The sequence below is a fragment of the Neodiprion lecontei genome, chromosome 3 (assembly GCF_021901455.1).
Source record: "Neodiprion lecontei isolate iyNeoLeco1 chromosome 3, iyNeoLeco1.1, whole genome shotgun sequence".
Taxonomy (NCBI): Eukaryota; Metazoa; Arthropoda; class Insecta; order Hymenoptera; family Diprionidae; genus Neodiprion; species Neodiprion lecontei.
The window spans coordinates 4099715-4124954 of record NC_060262.1 but is presented as its reverse complement, the minus strand read 5'-3'; the positions used below and the strand labels follow the sequence as shown (position 1 = coordinate 4124954).

The 25240-nt window shown below is 40.5% G+C and overlaps 2 protein-coding genes and 1 long non-coding RNA gene across 7 annotated transcripts; 1 reads left to right on the top strand and 2 right to left on the bottom strand.

Moving 5' to 3' along the window:
• Positions 1 to 2734: 2734 nt before the first annotated feature.
• On the bottom strand, positions 2735 to 6573 carry LOC107227242 (odorant receptor 13a-like). The gene is made up of 6 exons (XM_015668335.2): positions 6505 to 6573; positions 4991 to 5596; positions 4792 to 4865; positions 4539 to 4723; positions 3754 to 4480; positions 2735 to 3393 (listed from the first exon to the last, which is right to left on the bottom strand). The coding sequence occupies exons 4-6, from the start codon at positions 4677 to 4679 to the stop codon at positions 3029 to 3031; spliced, it is 1233 nt and encodes a 410-aa protein (XP_015523821.2). The 5' UTR covers positions 4680 to 4723; positions 4792 to 4865; positions 4991 to 5596; positions 6505 to 6573; the 3' UTR covers positions 2735 to 3028.
• A 554-nt stretch (positions 6574 to 7127) lies between these two features.
• Positions 7128 to 25091, top strand: LOC107227253. Of its 5 annotated transcripts, XM_046735652.1 has the most exons (8): positions 7128 to 7301; positions 7372 to 7468; positions 21789 to 21983; positions 22885 to 23303; positions 23618 to 23929; positions 24002 to 24203; positions 24326 to 24538; positions 24633 to 25091. In XM_046735652.1, the coding sequence occupies exons 1-8, from the start codon at positions 7285 to 7287 to the stop codon at positions 24711 to 24713; spliced, it is 1536 nt and encodes a 511-aa protein (XP_046591608.1). In that variant the 5' UTR covers positions 7128 to 7284; the 3' UTR covers positions 24714 to 25091. The 5 variants fall into 5 exon arrangements, with proteins under 5 accessions (XP_046591608.1, XP_046591609.1, XP_015523834.2 ...); XM_046735653.1 differs by lacking the exons at positions 7128 to 7301; positions 7372 to 7468 and adding an exon at positions 16559 to 16685; XM_015668348.2 differs by lacking the exons at positions 7128 to 7301; positions 7372 to 7468 and adding an exon at positions 16709 to 16905.
• Positions 10928 to 13988, bottom strand: LOC124293690. The gene is made up of 3 exons (XR_006903566.1): positions 13567 to 13988; positions 13402 to 13456; positions 10928 to 12175 (listed from the first exon to the last, which is right to left on the bottom strand). It is a non-coding gene; the product is annotated as an uncharacterized LOC124293690 (long non-coding RNA).
• Positions 25092 to 25240: the final 149 nt, after the last annotated feature.

The window sequence follows — 25240 nt, the reverse complement described above, 5'->3', positions numbered from 1 at the left end:
CAAGGCTGATCACTCTTACCTCATATTGGTACTTTTTACAGCCTGAACGAGACATGGACACGGTGAATTTGAGGAGAACTTTACGAATGCGTCCCCCTTGCCGTGACCTTGTAACGTCAATAAAACACCCAATTTTTCAGGTCCGCATATTTGGTGGCCATGGAATGACTCGGCAGTTCCACTGTTCCGGTATTCCGTTCCGGTCTGAAGTGTTTTTCCATCATGTTGCACTTGAATAGCAGATTCATTGGTTTCCAAAACATTATTTCTCAATGTGTTGCACTGATAATAACTCTGAAAGAAAAGACTTGCATTGTTAATGAATTTTCAACCCATGCTGAGACTTCTTGGCCGATTTCGAAGGATGGCTTCTTTTCACTTCAGGGCTAGAAACTTCTTGCGATTCCCTAGAATACACTGCACCGAGAAGTGTGATGGTACAAAGATCGGGAGAGTAACAGTGCACCCATCCATCTGGAAAAATCGTTACTTTAATAACAAGACTGGACTACGTTGTTCGCGAGGCGTAGATTCCAGGAACAATAATAAGAACGGAGAAAAACGATAATTGGAGTGAAACTACGTTCTAGTATCATGCACAAGTAGCAAAAACTCTCGGCCTTCTATCGGCGTCACGGGGTGAAATAAATCTGTGAAAAAGTTGCCAAAACAAATATATCACTGGATTTTTATTTAACATTGTTAGTAATTAGTAAAATTCATAATATCGAATGTAAGTAATCAATGAATTTCCTTTTTCCAAACCGGTAGACATGCAAAAAAATCGTTTCGCAAATTGGTAAACTCACTTTTTCCAGATCATTGGTTTCAAATGTCGAGTCAAAATAATGATTTATCAATGTATTTTCATTGCATTTGAAATAGAAAATACAATACGGTGAACAGTAATCAAAAATAGCAAAGACTTTATGCCAATTCAAAAAATTAACGTAGAAAATCTTTGTTTTCAAGCATAACTTAAATCTGAATTCCATCCTACTGTGAATAAATGACACCCAAGCCAAACACATCGTTTCTTTTGAAAATTACATTTTTCTCACTTCAAATATCATTAGAGTTTGAGGATAAAATATGCGCTGAATCAATTTCGTGATCCGTTACCGTTATGTGATCAAATGTTAGCCATGTTAGTACGGAGTTCCTAAAGAGCTTATCTTCATCATTCGCAACGTCCGTAATATCTTCGTTTACACTGATGTGGATTAAGACCAATGGCATTCAGTCTTACCTCTGGAATCAAGTTATTAGATTTGATTATTAAGGTGCAACGATTCAAATGCTCACTTCCCTACTTAATTCAAGCGGAGAATACTGAGATTAGACGGAACCATCAGTATACTTCTATAAGCCTAAACCGATTCAAATTCACGATCGACGTTTGTAGAAATTTGATTCAATTTCCATCGAACTAATGGCTGCCGGCACTTTCTGTTAGGATTTTTGTAACGGATTCGTACGTGGGTTGACCTAATGTGGATTTTCAAGAGGCTTTCGATACATTTTTTATTTCTGTCGCATATCAAATAACGTGTGGTGTAACGGTTCTCTCGCAAGATTAGTCGCAAAGATTGTTGTTTCACAGTCGACTGACGTTACGAAGTATAATGTCCTGCTTCGAGACGACTGGCAGATGCTAAACGGATGGTGCTTCACGCTTTGCAATGCCTTAACCGGGACACAGATGTTAGGAGATGAAGATATTTTAGCCTCGGAGTATTTTTTTTTTCGTTATACTAAAAATTGTGCAATTCTATCACAATGAAATTGCCTAATCGCTCCTACATGAAAACGGTGTCATCAGGCGGCACTTTCACCCTGGAAGATATAAATATATGTATTGCTACTGAGAGTGAAATCACCCGTTTTGCCCCAGTTTTCTGATCTAGAAGTCATCGTATATAAAATACGTATAATAGCTTTCATATGTCAGAAAATGAATAAAGTTGCTGCGTCAACGAACATTGTTGTTAAAACAATCCTGTTTCAGACTGTGAAAAAAGAATTTACGAATCGTGTACACTCGATGTTTGTTTTTCTATGCACCCGTTGTAATATTACACTTAACTCGTAAGGCATTTACTTAGAGTATGGCCACGGGTTATTCAGATTCATGGTAGATATTACTTGCAATACGGTTCATTGTCAGCTTAAAACTCTAGAATTGACGAATGGAATCACAAGATTCAAAGTTCACCATTTGATTGCATGTAATTTCATTATGCGGCGCGTTGTTGTTGACTTTGAGTTAAAGGTGATATTGTTGGTTATCGTCTTCTTAAAATATATTTCGATATCTTCAATTTAACCCCTACCTGTGAGTATATTAAAAATTTTATTCTAACCCAGGTCTAATGCAGCGGTTTTTAGAACGATCACAGGATTAGCGATTATGAATTTTAAATTACTGTTATGAGATCGAAGCCGAGAATGTGACTCGAGAGATTTTTTAGGGTTATCGATTGCTAACTAGAACACGATTAAAAAAATTTCTAACCGTTACCATGAAAATCAAATTCTTTATGAAAGTCTCAAAAGCCTATGAATACCAGTTGGTGGACAATTTTGAAGAAGTTCGATAGTTTTTAGTTCCGGAAAGTTGAATAAAAACTTTAGATCTATAACCATAGAAACGATTAGCAGAACTTCATATCTACAGAACTGAAAATCAATGTTCTTTGTGTAGTATCCGAGGGTAATTTTCTCGATAAAAAAAAAGGCACGTTTCCCACAGTTTAAGTGTTGCACAAAATATTTGACAATTATCAAACAAGAAGAAACAAGTTTTCCAAAACTTATAAGACGAGAAACACTTGGGTGCTATAACTACGACTCGATTTTGAAATGTTTATTAAATAATATCAACCTGACGTAATGTACTTGTGTTTTATCTTCTACACTAATCAATTACAATCACTTGCAATACACTGTGTTCAGATTACTGTAATTCACGGGACTACGAGGATAAGAAACAATCGCCCAGTACAATCTTGCAAGTGCAATACCGGCGTCAGAAGTATTTCGGCTTGTAAGCAGATCGTTCGACGATAACGCGGAGGAGGGACAAGTAAGACGCTGAAGTTTTCAAGATGACCTTGAAACTCTCGAGTGTCATGAAGAAGAATTTTCCCGCCGATATACGTAACGGGTTCTTGGCGCGAATCATCGCGAAGAGAAGGTCGCGGGCAATATCTGGGGGCAAGTTGTACCAGTGAGTTTCGTAGGCTGCGGAAGCCAGGCCGAGACTCTGACTCTGAAGGTAGTCACCGGCGAAGCAGTAGAGGAACAACTGCCCCAGTATCGCAGTCAGGTACGACATGTACTTTCCTGCACCAAACAGATCTCCGTTTTCAACGCTCAAAATGAACCGGAACCCTGAAAACGAGAACTTCGTTAAATCGAACTTTTTACTTCACTCGAAACATAGTCACCATCTTATCGCTTTCCAGCTAGTTACCGATCAGGAAAAACTATGTTTTTGGCAAAAGTAGCTGCAAGGACTCGAGAAGAAAATCTGTTATCATCAAACAGCACAGCATTCTAACAGTTATTCTTATCCGCTCAACTTTTCTCAAAATGACTATCTTTGAATTAAAATATTATGGTGGATACCGAAGACAGATATGAAGAAAACAAGTTTAGTGGCTGTTTCCAATGGAATAACGTTTGTCAAGTTACGTTCTCATCAAATTGACAACTGTTCATCCAAGGCTCAAGTTCCCATGTCCTCCTCACCTATTAGACAGATCAGGACGGAACTGAAGAGTAATAGTCCAAGTATGATGACGTTTAAAGTTTCCTCGATATGTAAGGAAAAATCAACTAGTTCGCAGTGACGTTCGCTTAAGCTGCGTATCTTCTTTCGAAAAATTCTTGCATCTAAAATGTTAGGCCGAGGAGCATCTGCTGACACGAAGCGGCGCAAATTAATCTGAAGAATTTCCAACTGTCCACAAACGTGCATCGTAAGGAAAAACATAAAGGTATCAACTCCGTAGTTCGCAGTGCATGTGATCATTCCCTGGACACTCTGCAGGACTACAACGATTTCGTATAGCGGTGATAAATCGGTGTTGACCAGGTAATTAGCTCGCATCGGAAGCATTTTGCACGATCCATTCGCGTTACTTCCACTGCAGTTGGATGTAGCCGTCACGGTGACCGCCAGGACAATGTACATGGCATAACTGACGTACAGCAAGGACATCGCGGCGAGAAAGACAGTCTTGCTCCAAGATCGGTGTCTCTTCATCGTCCTGCGAGCCTCGGCGCTTTGAATCCTGTCCCAATCAGCCACCACCAAATTCACGCACGAAACCATACTGTCCCTGTGAATATGCATAATGATCAGCTTGACGATCACCATGTTCACCGTGACGAGGCAGGTGAGATTCTCGATCGTTTTGTCCACGTCTCCAATGTTCAGTGCCAAATCGATGTACTCTGGTATGGCCAACGTCACCTGGGAACATTGGGCTCTCGTTTACATCTCGGTGGTAATGGAGATGATAAAATATTACCTGAGTAAGAAGGATGAGTCCCAAGTGGATCGTGTAACGTATTCCCTTTTTTTGAAAGGGCCAAACGCCAAGAAATGACAAATTATATTTGTACATCGTTATGGTGCCGTTGCTACTGTCAGCGTTCAACGATAAAGTCATTTTGTATGAAAATTCAATTTTCTCCAATTAATTTTCTCTGAAAACTGACCAGTTAATTCAGATATCGTCAATTTATAGTCACTGATATGCATATTTCAACCTGACTACCGACACATTCTTTATTCACTGCCGATCCGCCCTCTTCGTTTACCCAATCGCGAATTCTCGTATAGGATGCGATTATCGCTAGAAAGAGGATCGGGTAATGAATAGACTCAACCATGAAATTACTCTTCATTTGCATTTTATAGGTACAATACGGTCGAGGTCAAAGCAAATCCGTCGACTGGATGTTTGGGTGTAGATCTTACCATCGGGTGGTTCACACGTCGCGTTTAGACTTGCTGATCGGTTTTTTACAAGGTAACAGTCGCTCGGGTGCTATCTGCAAGTGCCATCTGATTGTCAGACGCATTGTGAAACTCTTGATCATGCTTTCAGAGTTTCGGGGACATGGAACTTGGGCATCGGGTACATTGTACCTACGGAATCCACAGGTAGGCTGGTAAATACCGTTGCTCGAGCCACATTTAATGTTAGTATCACCACGATACTCGTTTGTCTCGAGTGCATCCATATTCATAGAGTGCAACAGATGAGATATACCCAATAGAGGAGGTAACACAGTGTCCTGATCATCGGTTATTAGGGTGATTAATTGCTGCTCGTTCAATCATTCGTTTTTGGAAATTGTGCCAGAAAATACCTGAAATTTCATGGTAAGTTGATCGTTGGGTTATCACCGAGCAAGTCGCGCCACATGTGGATCAGAGGCCAGACTGGATCTCAAGTCTCGCGATAATCTGGATGCACTGACATTTGGTGTGTGAAAATTGTTCGTGGCTCATGTATACCGGATGGCCAGTAATCACAGCGAGACGCTTTGCCTGGGTCCAGTCCAAAGTCCCCGCGTGCACCTCGAATGTGTCATTTCTGCTAACGATGCAAAAGTGTCTTTCGCTCTTTGCGAGTGTGGTGACACGGTTTGTTTTATCTTTCTCTTTGTCTCGTGGATCGTTTGTAAGCCCACGATCTGGAGGCTTGAATTCCTCGTTAAAATATACGATTATCTATGTGTTTGTCCTAAACCGTTGGACTACTATTACGGCACTGTGCATACCAAACTGGATTAGTATTCTTACCCAGTCCATTCATCAAGGGGCAAATACTTGGAGGGAATTAGAAATGACCTTAATAAAGTATGCGAGGCCTGCTCTACGAATTCTTGGTCAACGATCCAACTTGGAGGTGTTAAATATCAAGTTGGAAGGCAGAGTATCATTGTATTGAATAGTTCTTGGAAAAACAAACTTTTTATGTCGAAAATTTTTTTTGCTCGGCTTTAGTTAGCATTATTGCTGGTACTTGTTTGAATGTTATTCCAATTTTGGTAGTTTCCAAGTTGCAAAGTAAATTTTGTGTTGGTAGTTTCCACTCTAACGTACATGCCGCAAGACTTTTTTACCGTGTATGGTGCTTTTTGAGGGATGTAAATTATAAGTATAGTAGTAATAAAATACTTTTCCGTGTTTTAAATATCGCGCCGATACATTTTTAATTTTTTTCCCATCTCAAATAACGTGCAAAGTGTAACGGTTCTCTCTCACGATTACTCGCAAAGATTATTATTGTTTCACAGTCGACTGAAGTTACGAGGTATAATGTCCTGCTTCAAGACGACTGGCAGATGCTAAACGGATGGTGCTTCACGCTTTGCAATGCCTTTACCGAGACACAGAGGCTGAGAGATAAGGATGTTACGGTTAAAGCGTGTCTGTGTCAGTCATTGATCAAAGCCCCACAGAGGATAGTCGATCATACGTACATTATTCAATCAGATTTCAAAGGATCGATGGCTCGAACGCTGTTCATATAGACTTCCCATCAATCCTACGCCGCGCAACGAACCCTCCATACATCCAGTGACATGTCCCTTATATTCATGATTCTACCCAGCATTAAAAAACATTCCATTTGCGCGTATTGAGTAACGATTGGAAATCAATTTTCACAATATCCGTTCCAACAGTCAACAACTCGTCGCACGATAATGGTCGAAAGAAATTGATGAGTCTTGATTACGTTATGGTTTCTACTTTTTAATTCTGTTTTTTTTTTTTTTTTTTTTTTTTCTCCCGAGGCAGCTGATTTTTATTTATACGAATACTGTTCCATCACTGCCGAGTCAGCGAAAGTGTCGACAGATTACATCTGCAATGCCGTATGCGCGATTGGAGTTGGAATGGATCGCAACGATTGACGGGCTCTCGTTACGCATACGTGATTACAAAACAACGATTGCAACCTTGTAAATATACGCTTCGGGTGATAAGGCTGAGCAAAAACCGGATGCCTTAGTTAATTATCGCAATTCTACAGAAGCCGATCGATTATTACGAGTTCATAATTCAATGCACGTCAGTCGAACCGGTTTTTCCAATATCGCGATTGTTTTATCGCGTTTTTGTGCCAGGAGTCCTCATACGAATCCTAACCCAGTTTCGGTTATGAATAATTCGTTCCTGGCTGCTAGTAAAAGTAATATAATTGCTGATTGAAACTACGATTAAAATTACCGTGGCTAACCTCTTCAGACACGAGTGAAATGCACTCAACCGTCACGTAATCATTTATTAGGTTTCCAACCGAACAGAAGTCTGCTCGAATATCTTTACTTTTTTTTTCATTTCAGTGTTTATGTCGGCAGAACGATTCTCGGGAAGAGATTAATCGGTACGTTTCATGACCAATGCATGATAATGATCCTGCAGAGTTCAATGATCCTGAGTGTGAGTAGGATGATTAATACGATTGTTTACCGCATGTGAGTAATACTATTGTTGAATTATCGAGTCGCACGTTATAATTAATGGCTTTGATCCATTCTTATTAGGGTTACAGGTTTAGAATGAAATTTCATCCGGACACGATCTGTATTTCGGGATACCCGTTATTCTGAAAATTCTCGTCGTATGACAGAAGACAAAAACCGTCTTTTTGCAAACTGCGTTACAAAGGCAGCGCATATGAATCCCACAAAATTGTCAAAAAAAAGGAAGTATATCGATGTGACTCGCTATAAAGATCTGCAGTTTCGTCATGTTTTTGCAACGAAAGCGACGTATGTAGCTTGCCGATACATTAATCTGTGGAAATTTGATCATGTCAAAAACTATCTTTTTGGCAAAAGTAGCTGCAAAGACTCAAGAAGAAGATATATTATCATCAAATATCACAGTATTCTGGCAGTTATTCTTATCCGCTCAATTTTTTTCAAAATGAATATCTTTGATTTAAAATATTATAGTGGATACCGAAGACAGTCATGAAGAAAATAGTTCAGTGACTGTTCCCAACGGAATGACGTTTGTCAAGTTATGTTCTTTTCAAATTGACGACTGCCCAATGCTCATCTGAGACTCAAGTCCCGATGGTCTCCTCACCTATTATACGAATCATGACGGAACTGACGAGTAATAAATGACGCTGCTACTGTCTGGGTACGATGATGAAGTCATTTTGTACGCGACTCGAATTCGGTCCAATTAGTTTCCACTGAAAACTGACCAGTGAATTCCAGTAGCGTCAATGTATAGACACCGATATGCATACTTTAACCTGACTAGTGACACATTTTTATTCATTGATGATCCGCCCTCTTCATTTACGCAAACGCGAATTCTCGTGTAGGATACGATTATTGCTAGAAAGAGGACCGGGTAATGAGTAGACCTGACCATGAAATTACTCCTCATTTGCATTTCATAGCTACAATACCATCGAGGTCAAGGCGAATCCGACGAATGGATGTTTGGTTATGAATTTTACCTAGTCTAGTCTCATTGGTCGGTTTTTTAAACGGTAATAGATACGCAGATCCTATCTACAAGTGTCTTCTAATTGTAAGGTACCTTTTGAAACTCTTGATCATATCTCTTCAGAAGTTCGTGACGTGCTCCAGATCGGTCGAAAATTCTGACCTAACCACAGTTCCAGTCCCTTTGTCGCGAGAAGATTTAGCCTCATGCGACGTCTGATGAGCAGTCATTGTACCGTTAATCCCTTAACCAAGTAAATAACAGACGCTTAGCATTTATCAAACTATAAAAATTGATAAACAGTTTTAAAGTGCTTTAAAGTTTTTAACATCGTTGAAAATTCACCGTTCGACACATTTGCTCAAATACGTCATTCACGCTACCAGTGAATGTAAGGAAATTGAAAGATCAACTTTACGTCGGTACGTGTTAATTTCAACGGAATATTTTTTAAACTTGCACAAATTACGCTAGACGTTACGCGTAATCGGTGTATAAATGGATCTTGATTCGGAATAAAGAAACGGTAAGCGAAGAGACAAAGAATGCGATACTACGGTACTATGTATAAGAAATTCCGGCGATCTTTCAATGGATTTCCTTCCCTCTCTCTCTCTCTCTCTCTCTGAAGTCGAAACTGCGAAATTATTTAAACAGTCTGAGAAATTCTTACAACTAAATCAGAAGCACTGATGCTTTATATTTTGATATCCTTTATTTTCTACTTATGTTCTCTATTTTGTATTGTGGTAGAGTAGTATGAGTTATATATTTAGTTCAAAGTTATTATACATTTTTTTTAAACGTTTATATCTCTTATGTATTTTCTTTTCATACATATCATCGAGAGTAAGTACCATTCATTGTACACCGGAGTTGTCCCTAGGGGGCTCACCACTCCAGGACATTCTTAAATAAACGCCTTTCTCTCTCTCTCTCTCTCTCTCTAACCTTTCCGAAGGCTTAGATAGAAAAATTTCTGTTGCGCTCAACAATTGTGTGCGCTATGTTTTTCGTCAAACGCGGTTTGTGCACATATCTGACTTTCGACGAAGGCTCGGCTGGCTCACCATGCGCGATCGCCGATTGTACATCATTGGTTGCATTTTCTATAAGGCCATACATGAAGGGCTTCCTGGCCTATTCGACTGTTTTCAGCCGCCATATCAAGCTGGAACCGCCACATTCGAAAATCGAAAAATTTCCTATGGAATAATTAAGGGCTAATTAGATGCTAATTAAATGCTCTATTTTCGAATTAAATGCTCCGCGTTTTTTAAAAGAAACCTGTGGCGGTGCCAGCTTGACATAAACCTGGAACCGCCACACCGAAAAAAAACGGAAAACAGCTGAAATTTCGGAAAAGCGTTAGGGTCATAATTAAAGGCTAATTAAAGGCTCTTGGAATTGCTCATCTTTAAATTAATTGCTCGGTGTTTTTTAAAAAAAACCTGTGGCGGTGCCAGCTCGATATAAACCAGACTTGAAAAAAAACGGGAACGAGGTCAAATTTCAAAAAAGTGTAAGGGTCATAATTAAAGGCTAATTAGAGGCTCCCGGAAAAACACCCGCTCGAATTAAGTGCTCCACCCCCGAGGGGTGGAAACCACCCAAAAACTAGAAAAATCCGTGTAACTCTTGGACGGAACAACTTACAGAGTTCGTTCGAGTGTTAAAATTACTCCAGAATTAGAGGCTCCCGGAAAACCACCCGCTCGAATTAAGTGCTCCACCCCCGAGGGGTGGAAACCACCCAAAAACTAGAAAAATCCGTGTAACTCTTGGACGGAACAACTTACAGAGTTCGTTCGAGTGTTAAAATTACTCCAGAATTAGAGGCTCCCGGAAAACCACCCGCTCGAATTAAGTGCTCCACCCCCGAGGGGTGGAAACCACCCAAAAACTAGAAAAATCCGTGTAACTCTTGGACGGAACAAGTTACAGAGTTCGTTCGAGTGTTAAAATTACTCCAGAATTAGAGGCTCCCGGAAAACCACCCGCTCGAATTAAGTGCTCCACCCCCGAGGGGTGGAAACCACCCAAAAACTAGAAAAATCCGTGTAACTCTTGGACGGAACAACTTACAGAGTTCGTTCGAGTGTTAAAATTACTCCAGAATTAGAGGCTCCCGGAAAACCACCCGCTCGAATTAAGTGCTCCACCCCCGAGGGGTGGAAACCACCCAAAAACTAGAAAAATCCGTGTAACTCTTGAGCGGAACAACTTACAGAGTTCGTTCGAGTGTTAAAATTACTCCAGAATTAGAGGCTCCCGGAAAACCACCCGCTCGAATTAAGTGCTCCACCCCCGAGGGGTGGAAACCACCCAAAAACTAGAAAAATCCGTGTAACTCTTGGACGGAACAACTTACAGAGTTCGTTCGAGTGTTAAAATTACTCCAGAATTAGAGGCTCCCGGAAAACCACCCGCTCGAATTAAGTGCTCCACCCCCGAGGGGTGGAAACCACCAAAAAACTCAAAAAATCGGTGTAACACTCAGACGGAACAAGTTAGAGGGTTCTTAGAGGCGTTACATTGATTTCCTATTCATAGGCTCTCCGCTGGACAGTTCAAAAGCCTGTGTCACAGAAAATCCATTCAAGTCGAAGTAATCCATTCCAATTACCAGATTTCGGTCACTTCAAAACAGTGAATTATTGAATTGTCTCTGATAACAGAATAATTTCCAACAACACAAGCCCTGTAAAAATCAGCAGAGAAATTTGAGTGAATTTCAGGGTACGCAAAATTTTCAAGTGTTCAGTTGATTTCATGTTTTGTCAACGATCAAACCGATTATTCTGCTCTCTCAGTAGTACAAAATAATTCAAGTTTCACGGGACTGTTTCCCAGTATAGTTCACTACTTCGTCGCTATCAGGAATCACGATACCCCTTTTCAATCCATGATTCCCGAGACTATTTTAAATAGAGTAATTTCTGGTTTTGTCCGTAACTTCGTGCTGGTGCATAAAAATGCAGTGCTATTGGATAAGGTGTCAACATTGCTGAAAATTTTTCATCGCTCACAAATTTGTTGCGATAATGTATTCTGCCCGTATAAGCCAGTCACAGTCATCCAAACCATATTTCACCCTACGTTGACTCGGTTCATTTCTGACGATATCGCCCCTGATCCATTGAATTGAATCCACCCATTAATCAGAATCGTAAATCAGTGATAATTAATAATAAAAATAATAATAATAAAATATGACTTTATCATAATCACAAAAATGCAGGCGAATAGAGGGTATTTCGACAATTAGCAAAAAAAGCTTGTCAATGCGCAAGCGCTTCGAGTAAATTCATTTAATTGACCTGTGTTAAATTCCATTATGTATCAAAAACTCATCAATTTTATTCGCCGGTAATTGGTTATAAGTACACATTGTTAATATTAAATCTCATCGGTAGGCAAAAATCATTTTTACTCAACAAAATAGCTATTGGTACTCACAGCATGTATGATTTCAGTAGAATGTGGATTGTGTGTAGGCGACCGTGATGTTAGCCATCATGGCATCGCACATCTCGGGAAATATTTCAATTGCAAGAGTTTTTGAAATAATCAAAACTGCCATTTTTAACTTTTCTTCTGTGTTGGGAACATCAATCGACAATATATCGACATATTTGCATTCACATCATGTGCTGTAAAGCTATGTAAGCCCTCATCCTGAAACCATACTCCGTTTTTTCGTACCTCACCAAAGGTAAACATGAGCCGTTTGCATTCGCGGCACATTAAACCACTTAAAACTTTATAATACCCAAAATACTAAAAAAATATCTTCTTGTTTCTTGAGGTCTTAACTATAAGTCACATTCATAATAATATCGAATAATCAATTTTACAACTATTTTGAATGTACAGCTAGATAGTATGAAAAAAGTAATTTTTTTTACTTCCAAACAAGTTGAGAACTTCCATTTCAGCATGAAAATACGTCTTTCAAAATTTTAGCTCTCAATCTTAACATTAAGAGGTTGCGCATTGCACTTTTCCATTTTTCATAAGGATTACATGGGAGAAAATTGTTTGTGGCTCATTCTGATTTTCATCACTAGCTAACGATGCGCCGTACAGAAAATTCATAGACATATTTTTGTAGAGAATGGAACATAAGAAACTTAGAAAAATATCATCTTCCGCCTGGATTCCACGACACGCTTGTCGTCCACCCGCATAAGTGGTGGAATTTTGCGAATTTTACCAGTATATTTGAGTCTCGATTCTTACGGTAAAAGATCTATTACAACTATCCGCCAGAGTTTGAATTTATTCACTGAGTAAACGTATAACATGGAAAAAACAGCTTCACGATGGTCTTCCAATCATTCAGAACACCAACGATCGTCTTTAAGGCAGGTAGAGATGCAGCGTTCTAACCTCGTCGCTCATGTGCCGCATGCCCAACGCAGTTTCACAGTCCTGGACGACCGTCGTTGTATCTTATAGGTGAAACACTATTCTTTTCGCGTTTGTTATTATAAAAAAAAGCATCGCAATTAATTTCATCCTTGATAATACAAATTTTTTTAGATTTTTTTACGCCTGCTTATACGGGTGAAAGACGAGTTCAGTCGTGAAATTCAGGCGGAAAACGATATTTTGTGAAATTCTTATGTTCCAATCAATGTGTAAGAACACTTTCGCTTATGCGTCTATGAATTTTTTTTGTTGATTTTTAATCGTCAATAAAGCTCTCCCGTAAGCCCTCGTCACGGTGGTGCGTTGGAGAATGTTCATATTACTATTATACGTTACACGGATGATTCATTAAATGAATTGATGTTGCCAAAATGACCCGGCTATCGTTGACTCCCAGGCCATAAAAAAAATTGGCAGCTTCTGAAGATTTGAAATTTGGAGTAGGAGTTTTCTTTATATAACGCACTCACTTTCTCAAGCCTGTAGCACAATTTAGACCATTGTGTCTATCTTTCTAGATAGCGTCTGAAAAGAGAAGAAAGGGCTAAGTTCCTGTGATGGTGACGTCGGTGGTGGTGACGAGTAATGTTTATAGTGTGAAGAAAGGTACATAGAAAATAATCTCCATCACTCACCTGCAATCCACACAAGTGAAATCAATAACTGCAAAAACAACGCTTCATTTGCGCTGGGATGACGTTCGTTGGTGACGATGCTGAAATCAAAGTACAAGACACAAAAATTGTAACGAATTCACGCGACACGAGCATTTTTTCGCATTGAAAATCCTGGTTCCTGTTTCATCCACCTGCTACGTTGATTCGTAAAGTTCGTGTCTCAATCACACTCGTGTGGGTGGACTGTGAAGCATTTGATTTGTAGGGGCAGTGTATCGAGAGTCGTTGACTGAAGAGTGATTTTGACGCCTCTAGAAACCCTGTAACTTGTTCCGTCCAAGCGTGACACGGATTTTTCTAGTTTTTTGGTGGTTTCCACCCCTCGGGGGTGGAGCACTTAATTCGAGCGGGTGGTTTTCCGGGAGCCTCTAATTCTGGAGTAATTTTAACACTCGAACGAACTCTGTAAGTTGTTCCGCTCAAGAGTTACACGGATTTTTCTAGTTTTTGGGTGGTTTCCACCCCTCGGGGGTGGAGCACTTAATTCGAGCGGGTGGTTTTCCGGGAGCCTCTAATTCTGGAGTAATTTTAACACTCGAACGAACTCTGTAAGTTGTTCTGCTCAAGAGTTACACGGATTTTTCTAGTTTTTGGGTGGTTTCCACCCCTCGGGGGTGGAGCACTTAATTCGAGCGGGTGGTTTTCCGGGAGCCTCTAATTCTGGAGTAATTTTAACACTCGAACGAACTCTGTAAGTTGTTCCGCTCAAGAGTTACACGGATTTTTCTAGTTTTTGGGTGGTTTCCACCCCTCGGGGGTGGAGCACTTAATTCGAGCGGGTGGTTTTCCGGGAGCCTCTAATTCTGGAGTAATTTTAACACTCGAACGAACTCTGTAACTTGTTCCGTCCAAGAGTTACACGGATTTTTCTAGTTTTTGGGTGGTTTCCACCCCTCGGGGGTGGAGCACTTAATTCGAGCGGGTGGTTTTCCGGGAGCCTCTAATTCTGGAGTAATTTTAACACTCGAACGAACTCTGTAAGTTGTTCCGTCCAAGAGTTACACGGATTTTTCTAGTTTTTGGGTGGTTTCCACCCCTCGGGGGTGGAGCACTTAATTCGAGCGGGTGGTTTTCCGGGAGCCTCTAATTCTGGAGTAATTTTAACACTCGAACGAACTCTGTAAGTTGTTCCGTCCAAGAGTTACACGGATTTTTCTAGTTTTTGGGTGGTTTCCACCCCTCGGGGGTGGAGCACTTAATTCGAGCGGGTGGTTTTCCGGGAGCCTCTAATTCTGGAGTAATTTTAACACTCGAACGAACTCTGTAAGTTGTTCCGCTCAAGAGTTACACGGATTTTTCTAGTTTTTGGGTGGTTTCCACCCCTCGGGGGTGGAGCACTTAATTCGAGCGGGTGGTTTTCCGGGAGCCTCTAATTCTGGAGTAATTTTAACACTCGAACGAACTCTGTAACTTGTTCCGTCCAAGAGTTACACGGATTTTTCTAGTTTTTGGGTGGTTTCCACCCCTCGGGGGTGGAGCACTTAATTCGAGCGGGTGGTTTTCCGGGAGCCTCTAATTCTGGAGTAATTTTAACACTCGAACGAACTCTGTAAGTTGTTCCGTCCAAGAGTTACACGGATTTTTCTAGTTTTTGGGTGGTTTCCACCCCTCGGGGGTGGAGCACTTAATTCGAGCGGGTGGTTTTCCGGGAGCCTCTAATTCTGGAGTAATTTTAACACTCGAACGAACTCTGTAAGTTGTTCCGTCCAAGAGTTACACGGATTTTTCTAGTTTTTGGGTGGTTTCCACCCCTCGGGGGTGGAGCACTTAATTCGAGCGGGTGTTTTTCCGGGAGCCTCTAATTAGCCTTTAATTATGACCCTTACACTTTTTTGAAATTTGACCTCGTTCCCGTTTTTTTTCAAGTCTGGTTTATATCGAGCTGGCACCGCCACAGGTTTTTTTTAAAAAACACCGAGCAATTAATTTAAAGATGAGCAATTCCAAGAGCCTTTAATTAGCCTTTAATTATGACCCTAACGCTTTTCCGAAATTTCAGCTGTTTTCCGTTTTTTTTCGGTGTGGCGGTTCCAGGTTTATGTCAAGCTGGCACCGCCACAGGTTTCTTTTAAAAAACGCGGAGCATTTAATTCGAAAATAGAGCATTTAATTAGCATCTAATTAGCCCTTAATTATTCCATAGGAAATTTTTCGATTTTCGAATGTGGCGGTTCCAGCTTGATATGGCTGTTTTCAGCCAAGTCAGTATGCATCACGTCGTCGTGACCCGTCGCGAACTGACACTCTTGTCCTACCATCGGCTCGTACGGTGACGTATCAAAAGTCTTTTGCGTATGTTGGCGTTAACCTTTGGAACTCTTTGCCTCCGTCAATCACATCAGCGTCCACTTTGCCGGTGTTTCGTATTGGCCTGCTAGAATATCTGCGAGCGGAAGAGGCTGAGCGTGTGCAGCGAGGGTGACGCGTGTGAAATTATTGAAATCGACAGATGTATTGTATGATGTATGCTGTATGATGTATGATGAATGCTGTACGATGTGTTATGCGCGCAGAATGTGGCTGCCCTCTCTGTATGTACGCTTTTTCATTCGGCTTGTGTCTATTTCTATTTCTATTTTTATTTATTTATTTTTTTTTTTTTTTTTTTTTTCTTTTTTATTTTATTTTATTTTATTTTTGTATTATTTTATATTATATTATTTCGGTACTGTTCACCAACCGCCATATTATGTATATTATATATAATGTATATTATGCCTATGGTTGCTAGGGGGTATTACCCCGCGATCAAATAAATACTCTCTCTCTCTCTCTCTCTCTCTCTCTTTCTCTTTCTCTCTCTTTTTTCTCTCTGGCTAATTTCGCGCCGGTCACTGCGGGTACAAATTTACACATTCTTACTAAATAAGCGCGTGCCTTGCGTAGCTGGCCGCGATGGTCATCGAAGGCAGGTAGAGGCGGCGCAGAGTAGAGTGACCGTTCCCTAATTTTCATCGGGTCAGTGACTCGCCTAAGAAGCGAGTCCGAAACTCACGCCGTGAGAGAACCGACCGTCAGAGTCTCGGAGAGCTGGAACCTGGGCATCAGGTACATACCTACGGGGCCCAGGTAGGCTGGTAAGTACCGTTGCTCGAGCCACGTTCAATGTCAGTATCGCCACGGCGCTAGTCTCGTCTGCCTCGAGTGCATCGACAATCACAGTGCGAAACAGATGAGAAATACCCAATAGAGGAGGTAACACAGTGTCCTGATCATCGGTTATTAAGGGTGATTAATTGCTGCTCGTTCGATCATTCGTTTTTGGAAATTGTGCCAGGAAACACCTGAAATTTCATGGTAAGTTGATCGTTGGGTTATCACCGAGCAAGTCGCGCCACATGTCGATCAGAGGCCAGACTGGATCTCAAGTCTCGCGATAATCTGGATGCACTGACATTTGGTGCGTGAATATTGTTCGTGGCTCATGTGTACCGGATGGCCAGCAATCACAGCGAGACGCTTTGCCTGGGTCCGGTCCAAAGTCCCCGCGTGCACCTGGAATGTGACATTTCTGCTAACGATGCAAAAGTGTCTTTCGCTCTTTGCGAGTGTGGTGACACGGTTTGTTTTATCTTTCTCTTTGTCTCGCGGATCGTTTGTATGTCCACGATCTGGAGGCTTGGATTCCTCGTTAAAATATACGATTATCTATGTGTTTGTCCTAAACCGTTGGACTACTATTACGGCACTGTGAATACCAAACTGCATTCTTGCCCAGGCTATTCATCAAGGGGTTAGAATTGACTTTCATAAGGTATACCAGGTCTGGTCTACGAATCGTCGGTCGACGATCTAAGTTTGCGGTGTGAAATATCAAGTTGCAACATAGGATATCACAGTGATCGTTGGATAGACGGAATCGAAAAAGAATCAGTAAAACTCTCGGAAGTCTTCACTGTGCTTTTAGTCTTCTTGTTGTTAACAGTTTGTTAATAGAGATTGTGAAGTAGAATTAACAATAAAATCAATTCGTTGGTGCACCTAAACTGCATAGCTCTTCGAGAATTCATCGGCTCATTATTTGAACTGCAGATATGAAAGATTTTTCAAGTTCTCTGGTCTTGTGGACAGAATTGATAAATTTTAGCAGGAATAATTTGTAAATCTTTCTTCATCAACCGCGAACTCAAGCTTAAGATATTATACAAGGACGTGAAAATACCGGACTCTTTCAATATATTTTTCCTCTTTATTTTTCAAAATCGAATTGAAAATGTGGTTAATAAATTAGTGTAACACTTGAAAAGATAACGTTACTTCTAGTCACCGTAAAAATTACATCGAGTTTCAACTGCAGATATAGCAATCCGCGAAAGCTATTAATTTACGTCGTTTATCGAAGTCAATTCAGAACAGGGGCATGAATGATAGTCTTCTAATCATCGATAAAAATTCATTGATGCTCACGCAGCTAAAATTTTGCACTGTGTACAAATGACCGTTGTATTGGGTAGTTAAAAAATTAGTATAACCTGATTTGTAAATTATTGAAGGAGGAAAAAAACTTGATATCTCGAATCGCTGTAACGTTACCAAAAAGTCTTTCGAATAATATTTACGAACTTTGTTCAGCAATATTCAAAGTAAAAACGTGAATGATAAATTAAATAAACTGAAGCGGTGAAAGAAATAATATAAATATGTTTCGCAAAAGACAAAGCAACGGTTTCAATAACCGCACTCGGACAAATGTTTGTACAAGTTTGTTTCGAGCAAATAAATTTTATTTGAACACGGCTTGTTGAATAATTCATTTAGCATAACCAAACACAAGTTATGTGATACGATAAAATTTTGTTTTACCGTTACAATAAAAACTGTCTATGGAACGATTTCAACTTGAATGCAAGTTATTAATTATTTTTTTGCCCGCAAGGTGTATTTTTTTATGACACACAATTGTTCGAATATCGCATAACCTACTCCTGGAGCCGTGGTAAAGAAATTCCGACAAACGATAAGGAAATTTTCTTTGTGCACTATATTTTTAACGAACTCATACATACAGGAAACCGGTTATTGAACGACGTTACTTTTCAGAAATACTAGTATTTGCTATCTGCTAACACAAGGGTGCACTTACCCATAATGCATTTGCGATAACCTCTACGCAAACGTAAGCCAATCGTCCTCGTTATACTCGAATTTACAAATGAGAGAAATACAATTTTCACATTTTCCAGTTCCTAAAGTTTTCATTTTGACTTGGCACACCGACAACTATTCACGTCATGGAAGTTTGTTAGAATCCACTTGGTAGATAAATCTATAGAACACAAATAAATAAAATATCATTCTCGTCAATAATTTGTCTCGTTTTTGTTTTATCAAAAATTATCCTAGGATTACGAATTATTATCTAACTAAAAGAAAAACTGAACAATTGGCGAACGTTCAACCATCGAATCAATTAGCGTTATTTTTCAAGACTCGAAGTGGACGAGGAACAACCGTTAGATGTATCGAAAATACGTTCGTGCGTCATATATATTCGATTGGCAAATACGCAAGAAAGATATTTCGCACACTTTTCTCACGGCTCGTATCTATGAACATTAGCAAAGTTTGCTTTTGGCAATAATTTTCTAAAGAAACTATTTTGCCCGCCATGGATCTTTCAGTACAATTATTCTCCCGTCCGTTTCTCTCTTTCTCTCTCTCTCTCTCTCTCTCCATCTCACACGTGGCCTCATTTATTTCAACACTGTTATTTCAGAAGATGATTAGAACTTCGTAGGTATGAATTACACAACGTGCATCGAGAACTTGTTTCGAAAATTACGCGTTCGACAGGGCAATCAAGATTAGCGTATGCAGGCTTAATAAGTACCGCGGAGTTGTTCGATTATGTACAATTTCGAGTTGAATAGGCACCTACAGATAGTCGGATAAATTTTAAAAGGTCGTCCTTCGAAACTTTATCTGAATTTATTATACACCGACATAATCGTCAGCACGCATATCGACACGTACCCGATGAATTTGGTGCGCATTAAATTCGCCATTGGTAGAGAACCGTTACATTGGCGTCTAACAATGCATGCACGTCTCCAAGGCCCACACGATCACTTCCCATTAACTTTTTTTCCAACTGCAACAATATCGCAAAACAAATTGATCCGTGCCAATCACACTCCAAGCCACACAAGACATAAAATTATGTGAAAACAACGTTTTTTATCTCGATTACAGCGCCGATTCAATTATTTTTTTTAATAAATCCCCAGGGTATGGATGTCGTTTAGAATCATGTGAATACGACTCATCTCACCTGTCCAAGCATCGTGTAACAGATTGCCTGTCGCGTCGATGCACATTCATCTTAATTTCTTTTTACTACTACTTTTTTTTCGCGGATCCCCTCAGAGTAAAAAAAAAGTTCGTTAATTTTTACCAAAAAATTTTTGCCAATTATTTATGTTTAAGATGAAAGTGACGGGCGCGTAGCGGAATTATTTCTTTCAGGATTCAAGCCTCGATTCTGATGTCAACTTTTATTATGATTCTGGACAGTTTGCTGGATTTTAGAATTTTTTATTAATTGACTTTTGCTCCATTTCGTACGAAACAAAATTTTAAAGAAATCGTTTTCAAGTAAACAAAAGTTTTTCTTTCGGAGAATCATCCAAGAATGTAAAAAATTTCCAACTCTTCTTCTTCGCAATGCGATTCGATATTCGTTTGGAAAATTTCTTGAATTAATCGACAATTTTGAAACTGACAAAAATGTCAGTTTGTATGGTAAAATTCATAAAATTCGTAACCTGTTTCGTATATTCACTAAAGAAACAAAAATAATGCTGACTTCGATCCGTTGGTTTTTTAACAATCGTCATAAAAATTCATTTATCAGTCATTCCGCCTTTTTTTTTTTTGTTTTGTTTTGTTTTTTCCTTGAGTGCGGACAAGTCCCGCGGGGTCGAGTTGCGCGGGTCAGTGTACAGTCTCGATTTGAATGACCAGCAATCTTCGACCGAACGTTTCAGGCCCGCGAAGTGCCAGAGAGAAGACAATGTAAGCACTGTGATGTTGGGAGTAGAAAATAGGCATGCACGATACGCTTTATACCAAATCAGTCGTTGTGGGCTAACGGTGATATTGTAATAAAATAATGATGGTAGGATAAAATTTCTATAAACCAAAAGGTCAGAAAAAGGAAAACAAACACGTCGGTGGATATTAAACACGATAGCGCTGAACGAACGGGTTAAGGTCAAAGTCCAATTTTGGCCATTCTGTACTTGGGAGGTTCCGGGATTTTGACCTTTCGCGTCGTTATTTATAAACTTGGATTCGTAGATTTTCGACAAAGGCACGAGTCTGAGATTAGAAAAGTCCGCTTTTCGACTGTTCGGTATTTTCGCAAATCGACATTTTGCCTTTTTGCCAAAACGAAAAAAAAAAAAAATAAATAAATAATAATTCGGTATTAATAAATGAATTTATTTATACACTTTTGCGTTCTCAATTTTTACTTTTCGACAAGTTTTCGTATCTATGGTGTTTCTGAGTCTTTAACCGTCGCTAGTTTGACTTTCGGTATTTCATCCCGTCGATTTTTTTGGTCATTCGTATTTTTATACCCCACCCGAGCTGAACTTTATAATGACTAAAAAATTCGGATATGACTAAGAAGATACCGTTGCTTCATATTGACGCATGAAACGTATATTCTCGGGGGAAAAAAACGTCATCTATCTTTCTCTTTCTCTCTCTCTCTTCTCTCCTTTTCCTTTAACTCGACTTTCAGGTCCGGGAATTTGATATCCGCTTAACCGCCGCACAATAACGCGCCGATCTTGAGCCGGCGCTAATTCCTGACCTAAGCCTAACCTGACTTCGTCAGCGCAGTTCCATCGAAATTATACTGCATTAATTAGCCGTCCGTCAGAACAAACCTAGCAGGTCGTTAGTCGTGGTTCGTAAGCGGCTCTGTCGTCACTTCGAGTCCCGCTATCGCGTATAACAACGGTAAAAATTCGAATCGCTCAACGACTTCCTGAGACACGAGAAGCGCCAGCAGCGAGCGGTTCCGAGACGTCGATTTCGGGCCTCTAAAAAACCACAAACCGCTCTTTTTGACTTCAAATTAGGTATCGGAATTCGCGTATCGAACTCGACTCGAGATTCCGCCGAGCCTTTCGACCCAGACGAGTCTGTGACCTCAGTTTTTGTTTCAGTTTTACACCATGCGGATCATCAGGATAGCGATATTCTTCCTCTGCGCAGGACTCGTATCCTGCGAAGAAGATTCCGAAGGCGATGCTGCGGCCGCATTGGTCGAAGCTGCTCGGGCTCTTTTTAACGACAAGGAAACTGTCGGAGGACTTCAAGGCATGGCAAGTGCTTTCATGCAATCCGGTGCCGGAAAGCAGGTGAGGATTCACACCGAAATCGTCGCCAAATTAGACGCTTTTTAGTCACGATCTCGGTAACGGGAATTTTCGCCGCTAAAGTTACGGCTGTGTTATTTATGCCGTTTACAACACTGTTCAGATTCCAATGAATTCTGTAAACACGTTTGATATCCATGAACTTATATTCGCGTCATTCGAGGTTTAGTTGAATCTGTAAAATCTCACGGGACTTGATAAAATGCTAATGGCGGCAAACAATAACACAAGTTAAACTCGTAAAATAAGCATTGTATTGCAGAGTTTAATGTTCAAAAACTTGGGAATGTAACGTTCAATGAGAAAATTTCTCTCAAACTGATTACACACTTTGGTGATCTGTGCTACTCCTGTATGTGGAAAAAAATTATCTTGAAGTCATGCTCATAAGATAGTAAAAAAATATTGGATTTCTATTTTTTCAAACAATGACGCACCTTTGGAGAAAATTAAAAAAAAAAAAATTGCACAGCATCTCTCTAAGTCCACCGGAAATCAGCAACTTGAATGTTTAGAAGGTAGAGCTTACTACCGAAAAATGTAAAAAAAATCCTCAACATGTGCTCAGATGTCTATTGGATCTGCAATTTTTCTAACAATTTTTCAAGTAAGAACAGCGAATATATCATAAAAACTGAACATCTCGTTTTTTTTTTTGCGATAACTAAGAGTAAAATGGAGTTACAAGACTTAAATTTGTTACGAGTCAGTCATTTACAAACCGAACGCAATAGGTCACCTGCAGAAACCATTTCGAGTTGGGGCACTTTCGGCGCGCTTACTCGTCTATAGCCTATTTTTCATTCGTTAAACTTGATGAAACTTCACATGTATGTGTATACAAGACAGTTGATTGTTTACCACAAATCTTGTAAATTTTAAGGTGAACGAGATGCTGGCAGGTGGAAACGGAAACGGAGCCGGTCAAATTTTGTCCGGTATCGGAAGTCTTCTAGCCGGTGCCGGTGGCCAGGGTGGAGGTAATCCATTGGTCAACAGCGTACTCGAGAGTTTCATGCAAAGTGGTAAAGGAGCATCGAGGAGCAGACGAGAATCCGAAAGCGAGGGAAACGGGGGCTTTGACTTTGAGACCATGATCAACATGGCCAGCATGTTCATGGGAGACAATCCCGGCGCCAACGCCGAGGGTATCATGGGATTCCTACCCATGCTGCTCCAGAACTTTGGAGGCGATGGTTCCGCCGGAGGCAGCAGCGGTGTCAAGAAGCACGACCATTCCGGACACTCCTGGTTCCTGCCTCCGATCTTAGAGAACGCTCACATCATGTGGGAACACTTTAGGTGCGGCTCGACTCCGAGGGGATAACCACTCCTGAAGTCAGGTGTACACCCCTTGAGAAAAAGTCGTGTAAAGTCATCCAGAGTCACTTCCGTCAAATCATGAAGTCGCTTCAAGTCAGTTGAAATCGCTCAGAGTCTCGTGAAGTTACGTGAAGTCACCTGAAGTCATGGTGGATGTTAAAGCATCGAAATCGTCAAGGCAGATGTACACTGATCTTGAGGAGTGGTGGTCATCCGTTCGCTTGACTGTCTCCGTTCAGTGTTAATGGTGAAATTTTCTTAATTTCAAAAATCTGATAACCTACCTCTTTCAGTAACTCTGAGCTTGGACAAACTCTGTGGAAAAACAGCGGGCTGGCTAATATCGTTGGTACAATGACCAACCAGGACGGTAGTCTGCAGTACGAGAAGATATTCCAGAGCTTCGAGAATCCAAGTTTTCGACGTCGGTGGGTCAGGAGCTTGACGAACTACGTTGCTGATTGGATTTCCCACGTTTCAGACCCCGCCACGCGACAGCGGTATCTCACGACCGTTCAGTACGTTGGAAACGGGTTCCTAAAGTCCCAAGGATACCCAAAGTCCGCTATGTTCGATCCTGCCAAGCCAGCGGAGAGTCTGTCCAGGTTGGTATTGCAAACAGAATTTGACTTGGCACAAGCTTATTACGTTCTCTAAAATTCGATGCTTCCTTTCAGGCTTACCGACGCAACGGCCAAACGGTTCCTCAACATGAAGATAGACAGTCAAAAGTACGTCAGGCCGGCTTTGGCCTACTTTCAGGAACTGACCAGTCTGGCTTCGCAGAAGGGATTCATCGTCTCTCACATAAACGCCAACGAGCTCAGCAACAAGCTCAGTAACACCATGAACAACGATTTCATCGAGCCCTTGCTAAAGGTGAGCTTGTTTACGATCTCTCATTAAGAACGACAAGCTCGATTTTCTTGCTACTGTAATCACTGCCTCCACATACCCGCCACTTGGTCGAGATACTAGTTAGCAAAATTTTACTTCCTCAGGTATACCGAGCCTACAAGTGGGGCACGAAAAGGCCAGAGTGTGCAGCCCACATTCTCTGCGTCATCAACGAAAAGGACAAGGAACCGTCACCGACGCTTCGTCAAGGACTAACAAGGTTCGCGAGTTACCCGGCCGCTTGGTTCCTCAGCAACAGAATAGGCCAAAATTTCTGGACTCTTTACGCGGCGGTCAGCGAAAGCGAACGTTGCTTTGTAAGTTGGGGAAACTGATTGGTTCCAATGGTTATCCACATTAATTTCGAATTGACGGTGTGAGTTGATTCCGGGATTCTTTGTTCATTTTCAGGCCAAGCACCCGGTCGACTGCAGCGATTTTCACGAAGAAGAAGTCAGGGTGACAACCGAGGCGATACACAGTGAACTTTAATTAAGCACGAGCTTGTATGTTTTTACGAATCACGAGTTTTCTGGTGATAAAAGACTTTGACAGTGTCATTATCGATGATTCATATAAGACGTACATCCGTTTGTTCGTTCGCCTATTAACTTATCATCTTCGTATCGGGAATTTTAATGCTCGGCCGTACTTAAGCTGCGGATTGAACAGCATGAATGAAATCCGCGATATGAAAAATGTCGCGTATACAATGTTGTAGTATTATGTTGATAAATTAACGATCAGAGGCATTTTTTTCTGTTTCTTTTGTTTTTATGTATACTTTTAAGAATTTTTAATTCTATCGTTATCATTATTATTATATATGTACGTATGTTTTCTCTACATATAGCGTATTATTATCACTAATTTGATATAGTTTATATCAATCTCTACCATCTTGTATTGTATATTTAACTATTTAAGTTGTGCAATATAATGATCAATAGGTGCTCTATATAGCATTTTCTTTATCGGATCGGCGCGATTTCGCCAATCATTTTTGTCGTTAAAAATCG

Excerpts from the sequence above, each read along its gene's own strand:
- LOC107227242 (XM_015668335.2), bottom strand. The coding sequence starts at position 4,679 with ATGACTTTATCGTTGAACGCTGACAGTAGCAACGGCACCATAACGATG. Across the intron at positions 4,481-4,538 it reads GACTCATCCTTCTTACTCAG|GTGACGTTGGCCATACCAGA; the intron begins GTAATATTTTAT and ends CAATGTTCCCAG. Across the intron at positions 3,394-3,753 it reads CGTCCTGATCTGTCTAATAG|GGTTCCGGTTCATTTTGAGC; the intron begins GTGAGGAGGACA and ends TCTCGTTTTCAG.
- LOC107227253 (XM_046735651.1), top strand. The coding sequence starts at position 17,044 with ATGGCCAGCAATCACAGCGAGACGCTTTGCCTGGGTCCGGTCCAAAGT. Across the intron at positions 23,930-24,001 it reads CCAGCGGAGAGTCTGTCCAG|GCTTACCGACGCAACGGCCA; the intron begins GTTGGTATTGCA and ends GCTTCCTTTCAG. Across the intron at positions 24,204-24,325 it reads TCATCGAGCCCTTGCTAAAG|GTATACCGAGCCTACAAGTG; the intron begins GTGAGCTTGTTT and ends TTACTTCCTCAG.